At 44.5% G+C, this 16168-nt stretch overlaps 1 protein-coding gene and 1 long non-coding RNA gene across 2 annotated transcripts in view; one reads left to right on the forward strand and one right to left on the reverse strand.

The window, feature by feature from the left end:
- pcca (propionyl-CoA carboxylase subunit alpha) overlaps positions 1-13672 on the reverse strand; it is a 71612-nt gene extending 57940 nt beyond the window's left edge. The window contains exons 1-3 of the mRNA XM_052081051.1: positions 13435-13672; positions 12931-13008; positions 12275-12322 (exon numbers count right to left, since the gene is read on the reverse strand). Of these exons, the coding sequence (XP_051937011.1) occupies positions 12275-12322; positions 12931-13008; positions 13435-13488 (180 nt within the window). The 5' untranslated portion in view covers positions 13489-13672. The remainder of the gene's footprint in view (positions 1-12274; positions 12323-12930; positions 13009-13434) is intronic.
- LOC127610755 (uncharacterized) lies at positions 1502-11859 on the forward strand. The gene is made up of 3 exons (XR_007965026.1): positions 1502-2387; positions 11598-11641; positions 11714-11859. It is a non-coding gene; the product is annotated as an uncharacterized LOC127610755 (long non-coding RNA).
- Positions 13673-16168: the final 2496 nt, after the last annotated feature.

Below are 16168 nucleotides of genomic sequence, written 5' to 3' on the forward strand. Positions count from 1 at the left end.
CGCTTCCAGAATTATCGGTCATGATGTAACGTCTCTGGACGAGATCTATGTTCAGCGCTCACTGCGGAGAGCTCATTCAATCACACAAGATGACTCTCATCCTGCTAACGAATTTTTTGAAGAACTTCCATCCGGTAGAAGATACAGATCGATACTTGGTAAAACTAGTCGCCATCGCGAAAGTTTTTTCCCTAATGCAGTCCGTCTTCTGAACAAGATTTAAGCACAGAGTGTTTTAAGCATTTTAAGCATTGACTAGTCCAGTAATGTAATGTTTGATCCTAGCAATTTATGCATGCGTCCGCACCTGTTGAATTCTGTTATGTGTATACATATATAGCTAATAAATGATGATGATGGATGGAGTTTTCTCCGCAGGGTGTCCGGGCTCTCCCTTAGAGATAAGGTGAGAAGCTCGGTCATCCGGGAGGGACTCCGAGTCGAGCCGCTTCTCCTCCACATCGAGAGGAGCCAGATGAGGTGGCTTGGGCATCTGATTCGGATGCCTCCTGAACGCCTCCCTGGTGAGGTGTTCCGGGCATGTCCCACCAGGAGGAGACCCCGAGGAAGACCCAGGACACGCTGGAGAGACTATGTCACCCAGCTGGCCTGGGAACGCCTCGGGATCCCCCGGGGAGAGCTGGAAGAAGTAGCTAGGGAGAGGGAAGTCTGGGCTTCCCTGCTAAAGCTGTTGCCCCCGCGACCCGGCCCCGGATAAGCGGTAGAAGATGGATGGATGGATGGATGGTGTGGATGCGTGTGCATGTGCATTTTTTAAAAACTTTTGCAACACTATAAATGCTGTGATTAACATGTAAACTGACAATACTGTAATACAAAAATAAAATAAAATATAAAAATAAAATACAAAAATATACTGTCCAAAAACTGTTTATATAACAAAAACTGCAATACAGGTGTATCACAAAAAAAAAATCACAACAGTAAAATACATACAGTATTTAACAGTATTTAAGTATTTTTTCTGTCTTGGGAAAAAAATGTGGATTTTGGATTGTTTTGTTGGATGCATTCTTTGGTTTATGACAATATTTGCCTGCGTGTCATACAGTTTTCTTGCTAGTTGCAAGTAACTGTCCCATTGACCACTGATGTCTGGTAATTCTTGTGCATAATGACGGATTTTTGTTGCCATTTGCATTGCTTCCTTGCTGGATGGTGGCTTGTCATCAGGAATTTGAATCAATGCTTTGTTTTTTTAAAGTTTCGTGAATTTGCGTCTTTCCGACTCCAAGTGTCTGCTGGATCTTTTTAACTTTGTGTGCAGCCTGCTCAAACGGATGCATTTCCCTCGCTCCGCTCTAGTCGTTACAGTTCTTCTACGTTTCGATGCGATGATCCACACGACGTAAGTGAATAAAGTTGAAATCTTTCGCAATTACAGTAAAACGCACGCCAATAAAAAGTCGTTTATGTCTTCGTTTCGAATCTGATGAATGAAAACGGCGAATCGAACATGTTTCTTCAGTCATGTCGAGTGGGTGCTGCTTTTAAGAGTGCCACGTTCTCACAGTTTCAGTAAAGCGCACGGCAATAAACACTCACTTACACGTCGTTGTTTAGAATCTGATGATCGAAAAACGCAAAGTGAAAACCTGTTTCAGCGTCAATATTTTCCGTTGCATCGAGTGGGAGTTGCGTGTATTTAAGCTCCCGCGGCATAACACCTCCATCCGGGTTACGGGTCGTGGAATTTCCGCTTACGCAACATCCGGTAACACGTAATATCGTAGTCAAAATGTTAATGCATAGGTTTTTATTCCGGGTGAAGGATATTCCTTTCTATAGAATTCCGGGGATGGGAATATTTACTGTACAAGCCTCAAAAAACATCATCATCATCAAGATTACAGTGGTGCGCTAAAAAAAAAAAAAGCTACATTGGAGCTATTAAAGCGAGAGCTAAATTGGAAGACAAGATCCCAAATCAAGGCGAGACAAGTGAGACGGGACAAAAAAAAAGAAAAATAATACATGGGGGCCGAGAGCCACTCTGCATCAATGATATTTGTGGAACATATATTTAAAGAGAATGAGAAGATCTGAGAGAGAGAGAGAGAGAGAGACAGAGAGAGAGAGAGAGAGAGAGAGAGGAAGAGGGAGAGGGTGAGGGAGAGGGAGAGAGATGGAGATAGAGACGTGCCTGTACAACACAGCACAGGAAGCTACTACTAACATGGTGAGGAGAGGCCTTTCCGTGGCTCTACAAACCTCTGACGAGCTGGGCAGACAGAATTAAGAACCTGATGTCGCACAAGTCCCGGTCTCCAAAAGGAGGAGAGAGCAGCTGGAGGCACCATGGGAAAGTTGAAAAAAAAAGTCTGATTCATAAAGGCGAGCGAACAACTGAAATCGTTTCAAGTCTGGTAAGGTGACACTAGAATTGACATTGTTGGACAACCAGATGCATTGAAGATTGCATTGAAAAACATTTGGGTTACTTTATAAAAATGTATGTTTTTATCGAGTATGCTCACTTTTATATTAAATTGTTTTTTGTTGATAGCCAGTTAGCTCGCTCGCTAAATGGAGAGAGAGATAGCGATGCTGAGATATTTGAGACCATCTTTTGCTTCTTAAAACCGTGTGTGTCTGGGCTCTTACCAGTTCATAGCATGGATATCGCCTGCTTGATTTCAGATTCTCCAATTGGCTTATATAATTCCTAGCCTGTTGATTTTCGTTTGCTCGGTTAGTTTTATATGCTTTAAGTAATGTGAGAGTTCTGTATCATTGCAGCATGTGTCAGTGTTATTTGTACAATGATTCTTAGGGTTCTGCAAAGGCCCCAACTTTTTGGTTTTGTTGGGGCCATATTCATTTGTGAGTTAATCTTCTGCACAATATTCATAGATCAGTGCTTTCTCAGCCTGAATGTTAAAAATGTACTTGCCGTATTTCCATCCTCATAGTATTTCTGATTTGTAAATCTTAAGGTTCCCCCAGTCTTGTCAGACAAAAGGCTGTTCGTGTTCCTGTGGGGTGCCCTTAAATCAGGGTTGCCCTACATTTATTTTGACCAAAGATGTATTTTCAAGCAGCCACGATCCCACGATCCGACACACGTACACGCATACTCCCCAACAAACACACACACACACACACAGGCCATGATGAGCAACAGCTATAACGGGCCCTGATCATGAACGATATAGAAAAATATAGTACCGTATTTTCACGACTATTCGACGCAGCGTACTGTTGGGCGCAGTCTCATTAATGGGTGACATTTCTGTATTTTACACATAGACAGACCGCACTGTACCAATGGGCGCAGTTTTACAGTGGTAAAACATACGCCAGCTTAAACATACGGCATGCATGCGCGCACGCTAACACGTTAGCTTGAAGCATACGGTAGCATGCCAAGACATACAGGTACAAGCTAAAAACACGTTTTTAAAAAGGCAAAGAAAGCAGAACTGAGTTCGGGTGTATTTTATTTAGCCATCGTACAATGTTCTCACATTTTTCGATCAATCATCACCCAGAAATCCATCAAAGTCCTCATCCTCTGTATCAGAAGCAGACGACTGCACATCACAGTTGTCATTGAACGCATCACATGCTAGTGTGAGTTGCTACGCATTGCCGAGCGGAAAGAAGGAGCAGCAACAGCAAAGTCAACATTTATCTCGTGTGAAGCTTTCCCACATTTGAAAGTAAAGAACAGAGCGAAACATGGTGGCAGCGCGTGTGTGTGTCGAAAGAATTGAACAATTGTGCAAGTACCGTAATCCATCAAAAACGCCGCGTTCCCTCTCGTTGTTGCTTATTGTGGCGTAACTCGCCCAGCGCTGCCTCTCACTCTTTGTAAAGTTGTGTTTGCCATCGATCATCCATTATTCCCATGCCGTTCGCAACTTTACTTTGAACGCCCGGTTGATGCCAATGTCCAGCGGTTGGAGTTCTTTAGTCAAGCCTCCGGGAATAACGGCAAGCTCAGAGTTCATTTGCTTGACTTGGTTTTTCACCGCTGCTGTGAGATGGGCACGCATGCCAAAAGCATAACCGGTGGCTTTAAGTTTGAACTGAGCTTCGTAGGCGTGTCTCTTTGTCAAATTTATTTTCAGTGGTTCTTAGAAACCAAAACCGGAGTTGTTTTGCAACAATGCACATTGCCACACTCTATACAGGTGTTGGTGCCTGCTTGCGGCGTCCCTTTAGCGTGACGTCCACTTACACGCCCACCCTTGCCTGTCCTCTCTCTCTCTCTCCCTCTCCATATATGTATATATACACACCCACCCTTCCCTGATTGGCCGAACTGTTTCCCGCATGCCTGGCCACAGTCACTTCCGCCTTTTCTCTATATAAACAGCGTGTCGGCTGTCAGTCAGATTTTGGAACTCAGCGCATACAAAGGACGCTCCGCACCATAAGGCGTCCTGTCCATTTTGGAGAAAATTTAAGACTTTTAATGGCACCTTATAGTCGTGAAAATACGGTAGATACAAGAGTTTGTGAGTTTGAGAAAAGGAAATGACTGCCTACCTTAGTGGAAGACCTGACACGGAGGCTTATGCAGCGTGTTAAGTGCAGAAACATCACTATCATAGCTCACATGTACCGTTTTAAAATGCTTCTCCTGGCGCTCCAGATTCCCATTCTTTGCCAGTGCCATCGGTGAATTGCAGATAAACAAACTTTGACTGAGAATAAACAAAAAATAGATGCATCTCAACAGCTTTGATTGCCAGCTGCAATTGCAGACTATTGACCGCTAACAACTTCTGGTGAGCCAGGTCATCCCACCTGCTTTTTTATTTTATTTGATCCTTTTTTTGTGAAAGTGAAACTCATAGGATGCTTTGGATGCAGTGTACACTAACACGAAAATATATACTGTATTTTCACGATCATTCGGCACACCGTATTGTTGGGCGCAGTCTCAGTAACGGTTGCTATTTCTGTATTTGACACATATACAAAACGCACTGTATTATTGAGCACAGCCAGGCATGGTAAAACATACGCCAGCTTAAACATACGGCATGCATGCACGCGCGCTAAAAACACGTTAGCTTGAAGCATACGGTAGCATGCATGCACGCTAAAACATACCAGGTATGTTAGCTTAAGGCATACGATAGCAGCTAGGACATATGGACACACGCTAAAAACACGTTTTTAAAAAGGCAACGGAAGCAAAACTGAGTTCGGTTGTACTTTATTTAGCCATTTTACAATGTACTCACGCGACTGGTACCTGCTAGGGACGTGCCTTTAGTGTCCTCTTACACGCCCACCCTTCACTCAAAGGCGGACTTCCGCATGCCTGTCGTCACTCACGTCCGCTTTTTCTCTGTATAAAACAACGTGTCGGCCAGGTGCTCTCAGTCAGGCTTTGGAACTTGGCGCTTACACTAGACTAGACGCTCCGCATTATAAGGCGTCTTGTCCATTTTGGAGAAAATTTAAGAGTTTTAATGGCGCCTTATAGTCGTGAAAATACGGTAATAGTAATAACATGCGTGCGCACACATGCACGCACGCACACACACACACACACACACACACACCATCTCCCCCTACACCCCTCGCAGTTGACTTGGGGCCAGTCCACGGACTACCTGCCGACCGAGATCGACTGGCCTTATATCATTAATCCTGATTTATGCTGATTGCTTATGTTCCTGCTCGAAGCATTCGATTTTATCTTCTAATTGTCTCTGTGTAGTTTCCCTCAGTTTTTTTCTTTGCAGACATACAGTAAATGAAATAATTTCGCCTCTCAAATAAGGTTTGGCACAATCCCATAACATCAGAGGGTTTGTCTCGAGTGTAAGATACATCCTCAAATCTTTTAAAATTAAAGAAATAAAATCATTATCGTGAAGGAGTGCTGCGTTGAGCCTCACTCGGCGTACGGTAGATGTTTCTAGAAGGCCACGAGTTGTTACCATGAGCGCAGTATTGTTTCTGAAGGTTTTTGGCCATTTAGCTTATGGTTAGGTCACTCGTTTCATTATGTTCTCATAGGCAAGTATGGGATCAGTTATGTATATTTGGTTGTTTTTGTTTGAAAATCATTTCAGATGTGCAGGAGCTCTGAAAAATGCTTCCTCCTCAATGACTTGCTCATGGGACCCACCAGCAAGGCAGTTTTGAGAGGGAAAACTATTGCAAAAATGGCTTCATAAAAGAAGTTCAAATGGGAAAAATTGGAAAAAACAGAAAAAGTATTACCAGAAATATCTGGTGTCAATCTTCAATGTCCTCAGTGACAACTTCCAGATGAAAGTTGATTTATCCCGCACCTGCATCTCCCCATCGTCATCAAGGCGGACATGCAGCAGCGGTCCCTCCTCCTTCAGCGCCCTCTGGTGGGCCACATAACCGACCACGTCAACCGTTCCGGGGTCGTAACCCTCCATACCCCAGAGACAGTAAAAATGATGTCCGCTACAACGATGGGCAGCCAAGTCATTGGTCTAACCAGTGTTCCCACCCACGTCGCCAACATCGGAGCATAAAATCATGGGTGTTATCACAATCCCATCAATCAACGCCCACAGGGAGGGTTTAGTCCTGACAACCTTTCCCCGACTGACGATCCAACTCTGGGACACCACAGCCCACCGCAGGGTCCAATGCAGACAACAACTCACGCACACAACATCACAAGCTCATTGCAAAGAAGAGCCACTTGCTACTGATTCACTGCTTGCTTCAGTACAGGATAAGATACGCGAGTTGGAGGTTTCAACATCCACCCCAACAGGTAGATATATCGAGTGTGAAACAACAGCTTACTAACGACTTCCGACTGTGACATGCTTGGTGGCAGGAACTCATTTGTCTTTTTTAGTAGACTCCGGTGTAACATGTTCAGTCATTCGATCCAAAGATTTATCCGCTCCCTCTAAAATGAGCGGTCAGTCACTGTTCCCCGAGTTCCTTTGGCTAAACCCTGGAACAGACAGTGGCAGAATGTGGGACCCTTTGTCAAAAGGTGTGTGACGCCACCGATTGGGTCCCCACTCAGGCTTCATGTGGTGCTCTTTTTTCATCGTCTCTGAATGCCTTCCAACGACCCTTACACTTGTATGGCGAGGCGCAGCGGTCCCGTATCTTTCTGGTCCCCTGTCTCCCTCTCCGATCTCATGAGTCTCTCCACACCGGATGAGTGCTGCCTCTGGTGCCCAAAACCACTTGGGTGTTTTGTCCTTCCCAGAGGGTAATCCCTGCCTTCCACATGCCCTCCATCTCTTCTACGGCAAGTTGTCACAAAAATTGGACCATGTGTCAAAAGGAAGGATGTGTGCGGCAGTCAACGCTCAGTGGTTCAACTAAGGGTTTTCTGTCTTTGCCACGAGTTTTTACAAATAAATGCTTAATCTGTGCCCAAAACAACTCTGGAAGACCCACACCACTCACACAATAAGCTGCACATCTGCCACCTATCAGACCATTCCAACATGTCATAATGGATTTTATTGAGTCGACTCCAAATGAGGGTAAAAAGTACCGTATTTTCACGACTATAAGGCGCCACTAAAAGTCTTAAATTTTCTCCAAAATGGACAGGACGACTTATGGTGCGAAGCGTCCTTTGTATGCGCTGAGTTCCAAAATCTGACTGACAGCCGACACGCTGTTTGTATAGAGAAAAGGCGGAAGTGACTGTGGCCAGGCATGCGGGAAAGAAGTCGGCCAATCAGGGAAGGGTGGGCGTGTATATATACATATATGGAGAGGCAGAGAGAGAGAGAGAGAGAGAGAGAGAGAGAGAGAGAGAGAGAGAGAGAGAGAGAGAGAGAGAGAGAGAGAGAGAGAGAGAGAGAGAGAGAGAGAGAGAGAGAGAGAGAGAGAGAGAGAGAGAGAGAGAGAGAGAGAGAGAGAGAGAGAGAGAGAGAGAGAGAGAGAGAGAGAGAGAGAGAGAGAGAGAGAGAGAGAGAGAGAGAGAGAGAGAGAGAGAGAGAGAGAGAGAGAGAGAGAGAGAGAGAGAGAGAGAGAGAGAGGACAGGCAAGCTGGGGAGCAGTCCGCCGATGGTGAAGGGTGGGCGTGTAAGTGGATGCTAAAGGGACACCGCAAGCAGGTACCAACACCTGTATAGAGTGTGGCAATGTGCATTGTTGCAAAACAACTCCGGTTTTGGTTTCTAAGAACCCCTGAAAATAAATTTGACAAAGAGACACGCCTACGAAGCTCAGTTCAAACTTAAAGCCACCGGTTATGCTTTTGGCATGCATGCCCATCTCACAGCAGCGGTGAAAAACCAAGTCAAGCAAATGAACTCTGAGCTTGTCGTTGTTCCCGGAGGCTTGACTAAGAACTTCAACCGCTGGACATTGGCATCAACCGAGCGTTCAAAGTAAAGTTGCGAACGGCATGGGAACAATGGATGATCGATGGCAAACACAACTTTACAAAGAGTGAGAGGCAGCGCTGGGCGAGTTACGCCACAATACGCAACAACGAGAGGGAACGCGGCGTTTTTGATGGATTACGGTACTTGCACAATTGTTCAATTCTTTCTACACACACACGCGCTGCCACCATGTTTCGGCTCTGTTCTTTACTTTCAAATGTGGGAAAGCTTCACACGATAGAAATGTTGACTTTGCTGTTGCTGCTCCTTCTTTCCGCTCGGCAATGCGTAGCAACTCACACTAGCATGTGATGCGTTCAATGACAACTGGGATGTGCAGTCCTCTGCTTCTGATACAGAGGATGAGGACTTTGATGGATTTCTGGGTGATGATTGATCGAAAAACGTGAGAACATTGTACGATGGCAAAATAAAATACACCCGAACTCAGTTCTGCTTTCGTTGCCTTTTTAAAAACGTGTTTTTAGCTTGTATCTGTATGTCTTGGCATGCTACCGTATGCTTCAAGCTAACGTGTTAGCGTGCGCGCATGCATGCCGTATGTTTAAGCTGGCGTATGTTTTACCACTGTAAAACTGCGCCCATTGGTACAGTGCGGTCTGTCCATGTGTAAAATACAGAAATGTCACCCATTAATGAGACTGCGCCCAACCGTACGCTGCGTCGAATAGTCGTGAAAATACGGTACTGCCTCGTCAAGGTAGACATGTTTTCCAAATGGGTTGAAGCATTTAGCTAAACATGCATCCACCAGCAGGGTGACTAAGGCCCTCTTCATGGAAATAATTCCCGATGGGGAATCCCAGGAAAACTTTCCTCCAACAATTGGTACAACAATGGAAGTTTGACCTCAGAACACATTGAAGCTACCATCCTCAATCTTGAGGTGCTGTTGAACGTGAAAACTGGAGCGACTGGTCAGGAAGGCCAGTTCTGTCCTGGGCTGCTCCCTTGACACTCTGGCGGAGGTGGGCAACAGAAGGATGCTAACTAAGCTAAAAGCTATGATGGACAGTCCTTCCCACCCCCTCCTGCCCGCCCCGACAGCACTTGGGAAGCTCCTTCAGCCAGAGACTATTATACCCGCGCTGCAAGAAGGAGAGATACCGACGCTCGTTCCTACCGACTGCTGTCAGGCTGCTGAATAAAAATAACACAAATAATTAATAATAATACTTAAATGATGTGAAGGACAATTCTAAATAGGACTGTGATTTATCCCTTTTGTATTTATATTGCACTTAATTGAACAATGTTTTTTTTCTTCTTTCTTCTTTCTACCTACATTCTTGCTGCTGGAGGCTGTAAATTTCCCCAGTGTGGGACAAATAAAGGATATCTTAACTTAACTTAAAACGGCATAATCTAAGCCAAGCTCCTTAAATGTTAAGACACAGGTCTGGCCCAAATGGCTGCCCATTGTGTTGATGTATATGAGAATGAGAGCGTGACCCGGGTCCACGCCTTCCATTGCAAAAGGGAGACCAAAGTAAGTAGAGCCAAAGTAAGGCTAAATAAGATAAGATATCCTTTATTCGTCTTAAGCAATTCTTTCAGTTTAGAAAGGGGGTGTCGAGAGAGATGCCTTATTTCCCCACTCTTATTTGCCATTTTTATAAAGCCCCTCAACTCATTTACACCCTTTGACGTATACGTCAATTAGCGCAGAGCCGCTCCCTCCCCATGACGTATTAATACGTCAATCACGTTTTTTCATGGGGCAGGGTGCAAGAGAGTCTGATGCAACTTCTCACCAAAGGATTAGGCTTGACGGCAATGTTAAATAGCAAAAAAATGGCCATCGGGTGGCAGTGGTGCAAAAATCCACCAGGATTAGGCCGCAGAAGTAGTAGAAAGGACGTATACCGTATTTTCACGACTATTCGACGCACCGTACGGTTGGGTACAGCTGGTACCTGCTAGAAGCCCTCCGGGCGGCTCATCAGCTAGTTCCTGCGAAAGGCTGGTAAGGTGGCTTATCGCGAAAATAAAGAGATGTTTAGCTCTACTAAATAACTAACAATTTCATTGCAATGCTTGTGGGTAGACAACATTTTTTTGCTAAGATGCCCGCGCGATCGTAGTGAGCCACTGCCTGAGCGGCGCAGTGGCGGCACGCAGCGGCGCGGTGAAGTAGGTACGTTTTGAAAAGGGACAGACGGAAGGACAGACCGCGTGCGGGACGACGCGCAATATATATATATATAGATATATGTGCACGGACGCGCTTCACTGATTGGCCGACCTCTTCTCCGCAGGCGTGCGTGTCGTCACTCACGTACACATTTTCTCTCTCTCCATAATTTACATATAAGTGCACGGACGCGCTTCACTGATTGGCCGACCTCTTCTCCGCACTTCACTGATTGGCCGAGCTCTTCTCCGCATGCGTGCGCGTCGTCACTCACGTACACATTTTCTCTCTCTCCATAATTTACATATAAGTGCACGGACGCGCTTCACTGATTGGCCGACCTCTTCTTCGCATGCGTGCGTGTCGTCACTCACGTACACATTTTCTCTCTCTCCATATATTTACATATAAGTGCACGGACGCGCTTCACTGATTGGTCGACCTCACTTCCGCCTTTTCTCTATATAAACAGCGTGTCGGGTCTCAGCCAGATTTTGGAACTCGGCTCATATAAAAGACGCTCCGCTCCGCATTATAAGGCGTCCTGTCCATTTTGGAGAAAATTTTAGACTTTTAATGGCGCCTTATAGTCGTGAAAATACGGTAGTGGAGGAGGAGCGTATGTGGATAGTGGATTAGAACATTAGCAACTAGCAACGATGGAGAAAAGGAAAGGATTGTTTTTTTCGGTATAAAAACATCCTCGAAACAAAACAGAGGAGATGGTTATTTGTGTGGAAGAGAAGATGACGCTTCGGTCACGTAATCGAAAGCAGCACCCGTCAAACGAACGTCAGCCTGCGCAAACATGGCGTGCTGCACGCGGCCCGCATGGCTCATGCCAAGTTTCGAATTCATCTGATGAAGATGAACATGCTCCACGTCAGGGACCATCGCTTGGCAGAGCATCGTGCGCCTCCCGTGGGGCTAGTGTTAAATTCATATTCCATTTCATTTCAAATTGGATGCTGAGCAACGTGGAATGAATGGTGTAAATAGCAGTGTGCGAGCATGTATGCGTGTGTGGAAGATGTTGAAATGTAAGTGGAAAGCAACAATAAAAAAAATAAAAGTGTGGTAATTGTACATACTTCTATAAATTACAGATTGTCCAACCAGAAGCCAAAAGATGACGGTGGTGGACAGAAAGGTAAATAAAATTGTTGTGCCTCACTCTGCAGCAAGATATATTAGCAATTTTTTATGTTTCTATAATTTATAGGTCGTGCATCTGGACGTGGTGGGATGAATCGATGTGGTGACAAACTGGTGGAAAGCCAAAAACCATCCTCTCCACAGCTGCACTTTCGTTCATTGTTCAATTTGCACTTTTGTTCATAGTTCAATGGTTTTGTTGTGTGCAAATAAATTATTATTTATTACAAAAACATTATTTGTAATGTTCTTTTGTAGGAGGAACACATTATTGAGGTATTTGAGCTGTCATAAAAGCAAAAAATAGTGTAAAAAGCTTTGCAAAAAGCTCATTTTCTCTGGATTTTTGCAGATTTTTCCATAAAACTTAGCAGTTTTCTAATGCTGATTGCCAACGAACGGAGAAAGATAGAAACAAACTTTTCTTCTGGTGAAAGAAGAGAGTCTCACTTTTCTTTTGACAGGTTGCATGTATATATAGCTATAGAACAGAAAATTCGGTGGGCCTTGCAATCAGTCAAAATTCAGTAAAATGTGAGGGATTGAGGGGGTTGCTCCAGTGAAAAGGGGTGGTATTCAATGAGTTAAAGGTGAATTACATTTTTGGAAGTAGTCCATGCAGTCTTACCCTACAAGCAATCTCCCCTCTGTTTGCTATTAGAATCTTGTCAAATGTCTGTGGAAGGAAATGAAAACAATTAAGTTGTAAAAAAATCTATGCCTTTTTTTCAGTGATTAGTGAGAAAACTAATACAACGTACCACACTTCACACACACACAAAAAAACAGGTATTCAATGATGAGCAGGGGGTGAAAATAAAGACTTAATGTATTACTGCCTGGCAACATGGCCTTAAACTGATATCAAAGATTTTCTTCACAAAAAATATAGAAAGCAAATGACAATGACGTCTTGCCTCCACGCCTCTTCTAAAATTTGGCAAATGTCTTTATTCATCCTGATACCAAACAAACAGAACAATACATTCACCTCTATACCCACAAGCCACAATAAAAATCCAAGATAGGTGGCAGGCCATTTTTCGAGCAAAAAATATATGTGCTTCCTAAGATTTATGAGATATTTTCAAATATACAAAGCAGTAATTTTGACAAATATCTTTCAATGGCAAGGATTACACCACAAATGAACTTTTTTTAAGTGTCCAGAATTAGGGTCCAATTCTATTTGACAATAGGATCCTCAGAAATCACTACGTAGTCAAAAGCAGACAAGAGTTTAATATTTAAATATATATATATATATACATATATATATATTACCTTTTCATTCAGATTAGGGGCGGTGGAATACTGAGCCTTGCTGTTAATAGCACACCATCCGGACTGGAAGGGGGCATGCTGCAAAACAACACATCTTTTGGTCATTTCAGGAATTATTGACATTTATCAAACACTCTGCCTTTTATACATGTGTGACTTTCAAAACAGACATTATTTAGAATATTTTGCAGTAGAGCTCTACTGCATCATGCAACTACATTATGATAATTGTTGTGATGATTGTTCTTTCTGTAATAAGAAAAAAGTGTGCAATTAAAAGTGTAAATTAAAATCGAGTATTGTAATCGGGAGCACGTTCAATGATCTGCTCGGGTACATTTGGTGACACGCTTCATCACCACGAACATAGAAGTCGACAAAAGAAGAGAATATCTGTTCGAGGTCTACCACGAAGGACGTTCGCTCTGTTTTAATGTTTTCCGGTTAGCTAAAAGGTGATGACTTGCTATCTCAAACCTTCCATTCATGCACGACTCTTCTCACCTTTAAAACAAACAGCAACCTGGTTGGTGGTGGCAAGATACTACGTGTCGCCATATTGACTCCAAATATAAAAGTATCTTGTACGCTTTATTATGTTTTGTATATTATATTATATTTTCTTCTTCTTCTTCTTCTTCTTCTTCTTCTTCTTCTTCTTCTTCTTCTTCTTCTTCTTCTTCTTCTTCTTCTTCTTCTTCTTCTTCTTCTTCTTCTTCTTCTTCTTCTTTTTCTTTTTCTTTTTCTTTTTCTTCTTCTTCTTCTTCATCTTCCGATTCCCCACACGCCTCCCAGTTGCGCATATCCGCCAAGGCTACGAGTGTATACTGTATAGCAGGGGTGCCCATTAGGTAGATCCTGATCTAGCGGTAGATCTAAGACAGGTCCCAAGTAGATCCGAGGAGAAAAAAATATAAGTAAATTAATATTTTGTGTTAATGTGCTCTGCACCCTAATCATCCTCGGTCTCATTTCCACACAAAAAAATAAAAAATAAAAATAAAAAATAAAATAAAGATCTTGAATTTACGGTGGCGCGTGAGTACGTCACCGGAAGTTGTTAGCGTTCAGCAGTCTGCAATTGCAGCTTGTAATCAGAGCTGTTGCGCTCTATCTTTTATCGTTATTATTCTCATTCCGAGTTTGCTTCATGTACAATTCACCGAGGGCGCGGGCAAAGAATAGGACTCTCGGAGGGCCCAGGGAAGCACTTTAAAACTGTACGTGTGAGCTACGATAGTTAACAGGCTCCAAAAGTTCATCGCATCCCTCAAAAGATACAACAAAAATGTCATTTTTATATGTGTCATTTCAATCGATGGCCCCATCCAATTTTCCCACATTTCATGTTAGTAGAAGAGTCCACATATTTTCATTCGGAGGTTACAAGGGTACGAAAACTGTAGGACACTGTATGTGACGCCATCAACCAGCGTCATCAACCGTACACTGTACTAACAAGTTGTGGAAAGATGTATCCGATTCATTATTAGTTATGTTAAATTTACTACATGTACTGTTTGGTTTCTTCAACAAATATGGTTAAAACATTAAACCATTTTATTATTAATTTATTAGTTATTTTAGCAAAATTCCATACCCCAATTCCAAGTGTAGTCACTCAAAGCCTCTCTTCTTAATTTTTTGGGAGGTCAATGTATAATAATAATATAATAATAATGCTCTTGCGACGCGGGGGCCCAGTCTCATTCGGCTGGGTCGTCGCAGTGCGTAGAGCCGATCAGCTTCACCAGGGTCCGCCAATGACCACGGTCATGGGCCAGGTCCGCTGCATCCTCCAGGGTGAGGCCCTGGTGTTTGAGATCCTCTCTGATGACATCGAGCCATCTGGTGTGGGGTCTGCCGAGTGGCCTTTTCCAGCCGGCTGTCGCTGGATCAAATGAGAAGATGGCACGAGTTGGGTGTTCCGGGGGTAATCGGAGGAGATGACCAAGCCAACGGATGCGCCTCTGAGCGGCCAGTCGGGATGCAGGGGGCTGAAGGGTATGTTTTCGGAGGTCTGAGTTGGAAACATGGAGGTGCCAGCTGATGTTCAAAATGGTTCTTAGTGACCTGCTGTCAAAGCCGTCGATCCTCTTGGCCTGGGTCTTGTTTAATGGCCAGGATTCTGCACCATACAGGAGGATGGGAAGAACTGCTGCGTTATAAATGCGCATCTTGGTCTTTTGGGACACTGAGTGGTGGCGCCAGAGGGGCCGCCACAGTGACTGCATTGCCGCGGCCGCGAGGGCGCGTCTGCGGTCAATCTCTGGCTTGAGATCGCCGCTGCTGGTAATAGTGGAGCCCAGGTAAATGATGGAGTTGACAAATTGCACTTCGTCTCTGCCAAAGATCAGGGGGGACGGGTTGGGTCCGTCACCGATATACCTAAGTTTGGTTTTCTGCCAGCTTACTTGGAGGCCCAGCTTTGCTGCTTCTGTTTGGTATATGGAGAGGGCACTGCTGAGGTGTTGGAGGGAGTTGCTGAACAGGGTGGTGTCATCAGCGTATTCAAGGTCGGTCAGGTGGAAGTTGCCGAGCGACACGCCTGAGACTTGCTCCCGTACTCGGATCATAAGGTGGTCAATGACACAGTTAAATAGATCAGGAGCGGCCACGCAGCCCTGTCTGACCCCGCTGTTAGTGGGGAACCACTCTGAGTCCTTCCCATTCACACGAACACAGCTCTCTGAGTTGTTGTAGTGTCGCTGGAACAATGTGGTTATTTTGGGTGGCACTCCAAGGTATTTCAGAATGTTCCAAAAGGGAGAGGTGGTCGACTGTATCAAAGGCAGCTTTGAGATCTATGAAGGCTATAAAAAGATGTTGGTCCTTCCGAAAATCTCTAACCTTCTCAACAATGAGTCTAACTGCTGAGATGTGATCGATGGTGGACCGGTTGGGCATGAAGCCAGCTTGTTGGGGGCAGCGATGGCTTCGAATGGCGGGAAGGGCGCGGGTGAGAAGGATCCGGGTGAACAGTTTTGCGGGTATGGAGAGCAGTGAGACGCCTCTGTAGTTGTTGCAGAGTTGCTTGTCGCCTTTCCGCTTCCAGAATGGCAGGATGATGCCTCAGGTCCAGTCTGTGGGGGGCTGTTCTGCCACCCAGACATGGTTAATGATGTGGGTGAGCCACTGGGCCATGGAGTCACCACCTTCTTTGAGCAGCTCTGCGGTGATGGCACAGATTCCAGGGGCCTTGTGATTTTTTAGTGATTTTATTGCTGCTCTGACCTCG

Source organism: Hippocampus zosterae, chromosome 11 (genome assembly GCF_025434085.1).
Source record: "Hippocampus zosterae strain Florida chromosome 11, ASM2543408v3, whole genome shotgun sequence".
Taxonomy (NCBI): domain Eukaryota; kingdom Metazoa; phylum Chordata; class Actinopteri; order Syngnathiformes; family Syngnathidae; genus Hippocampus; species Hippocampus zosterae.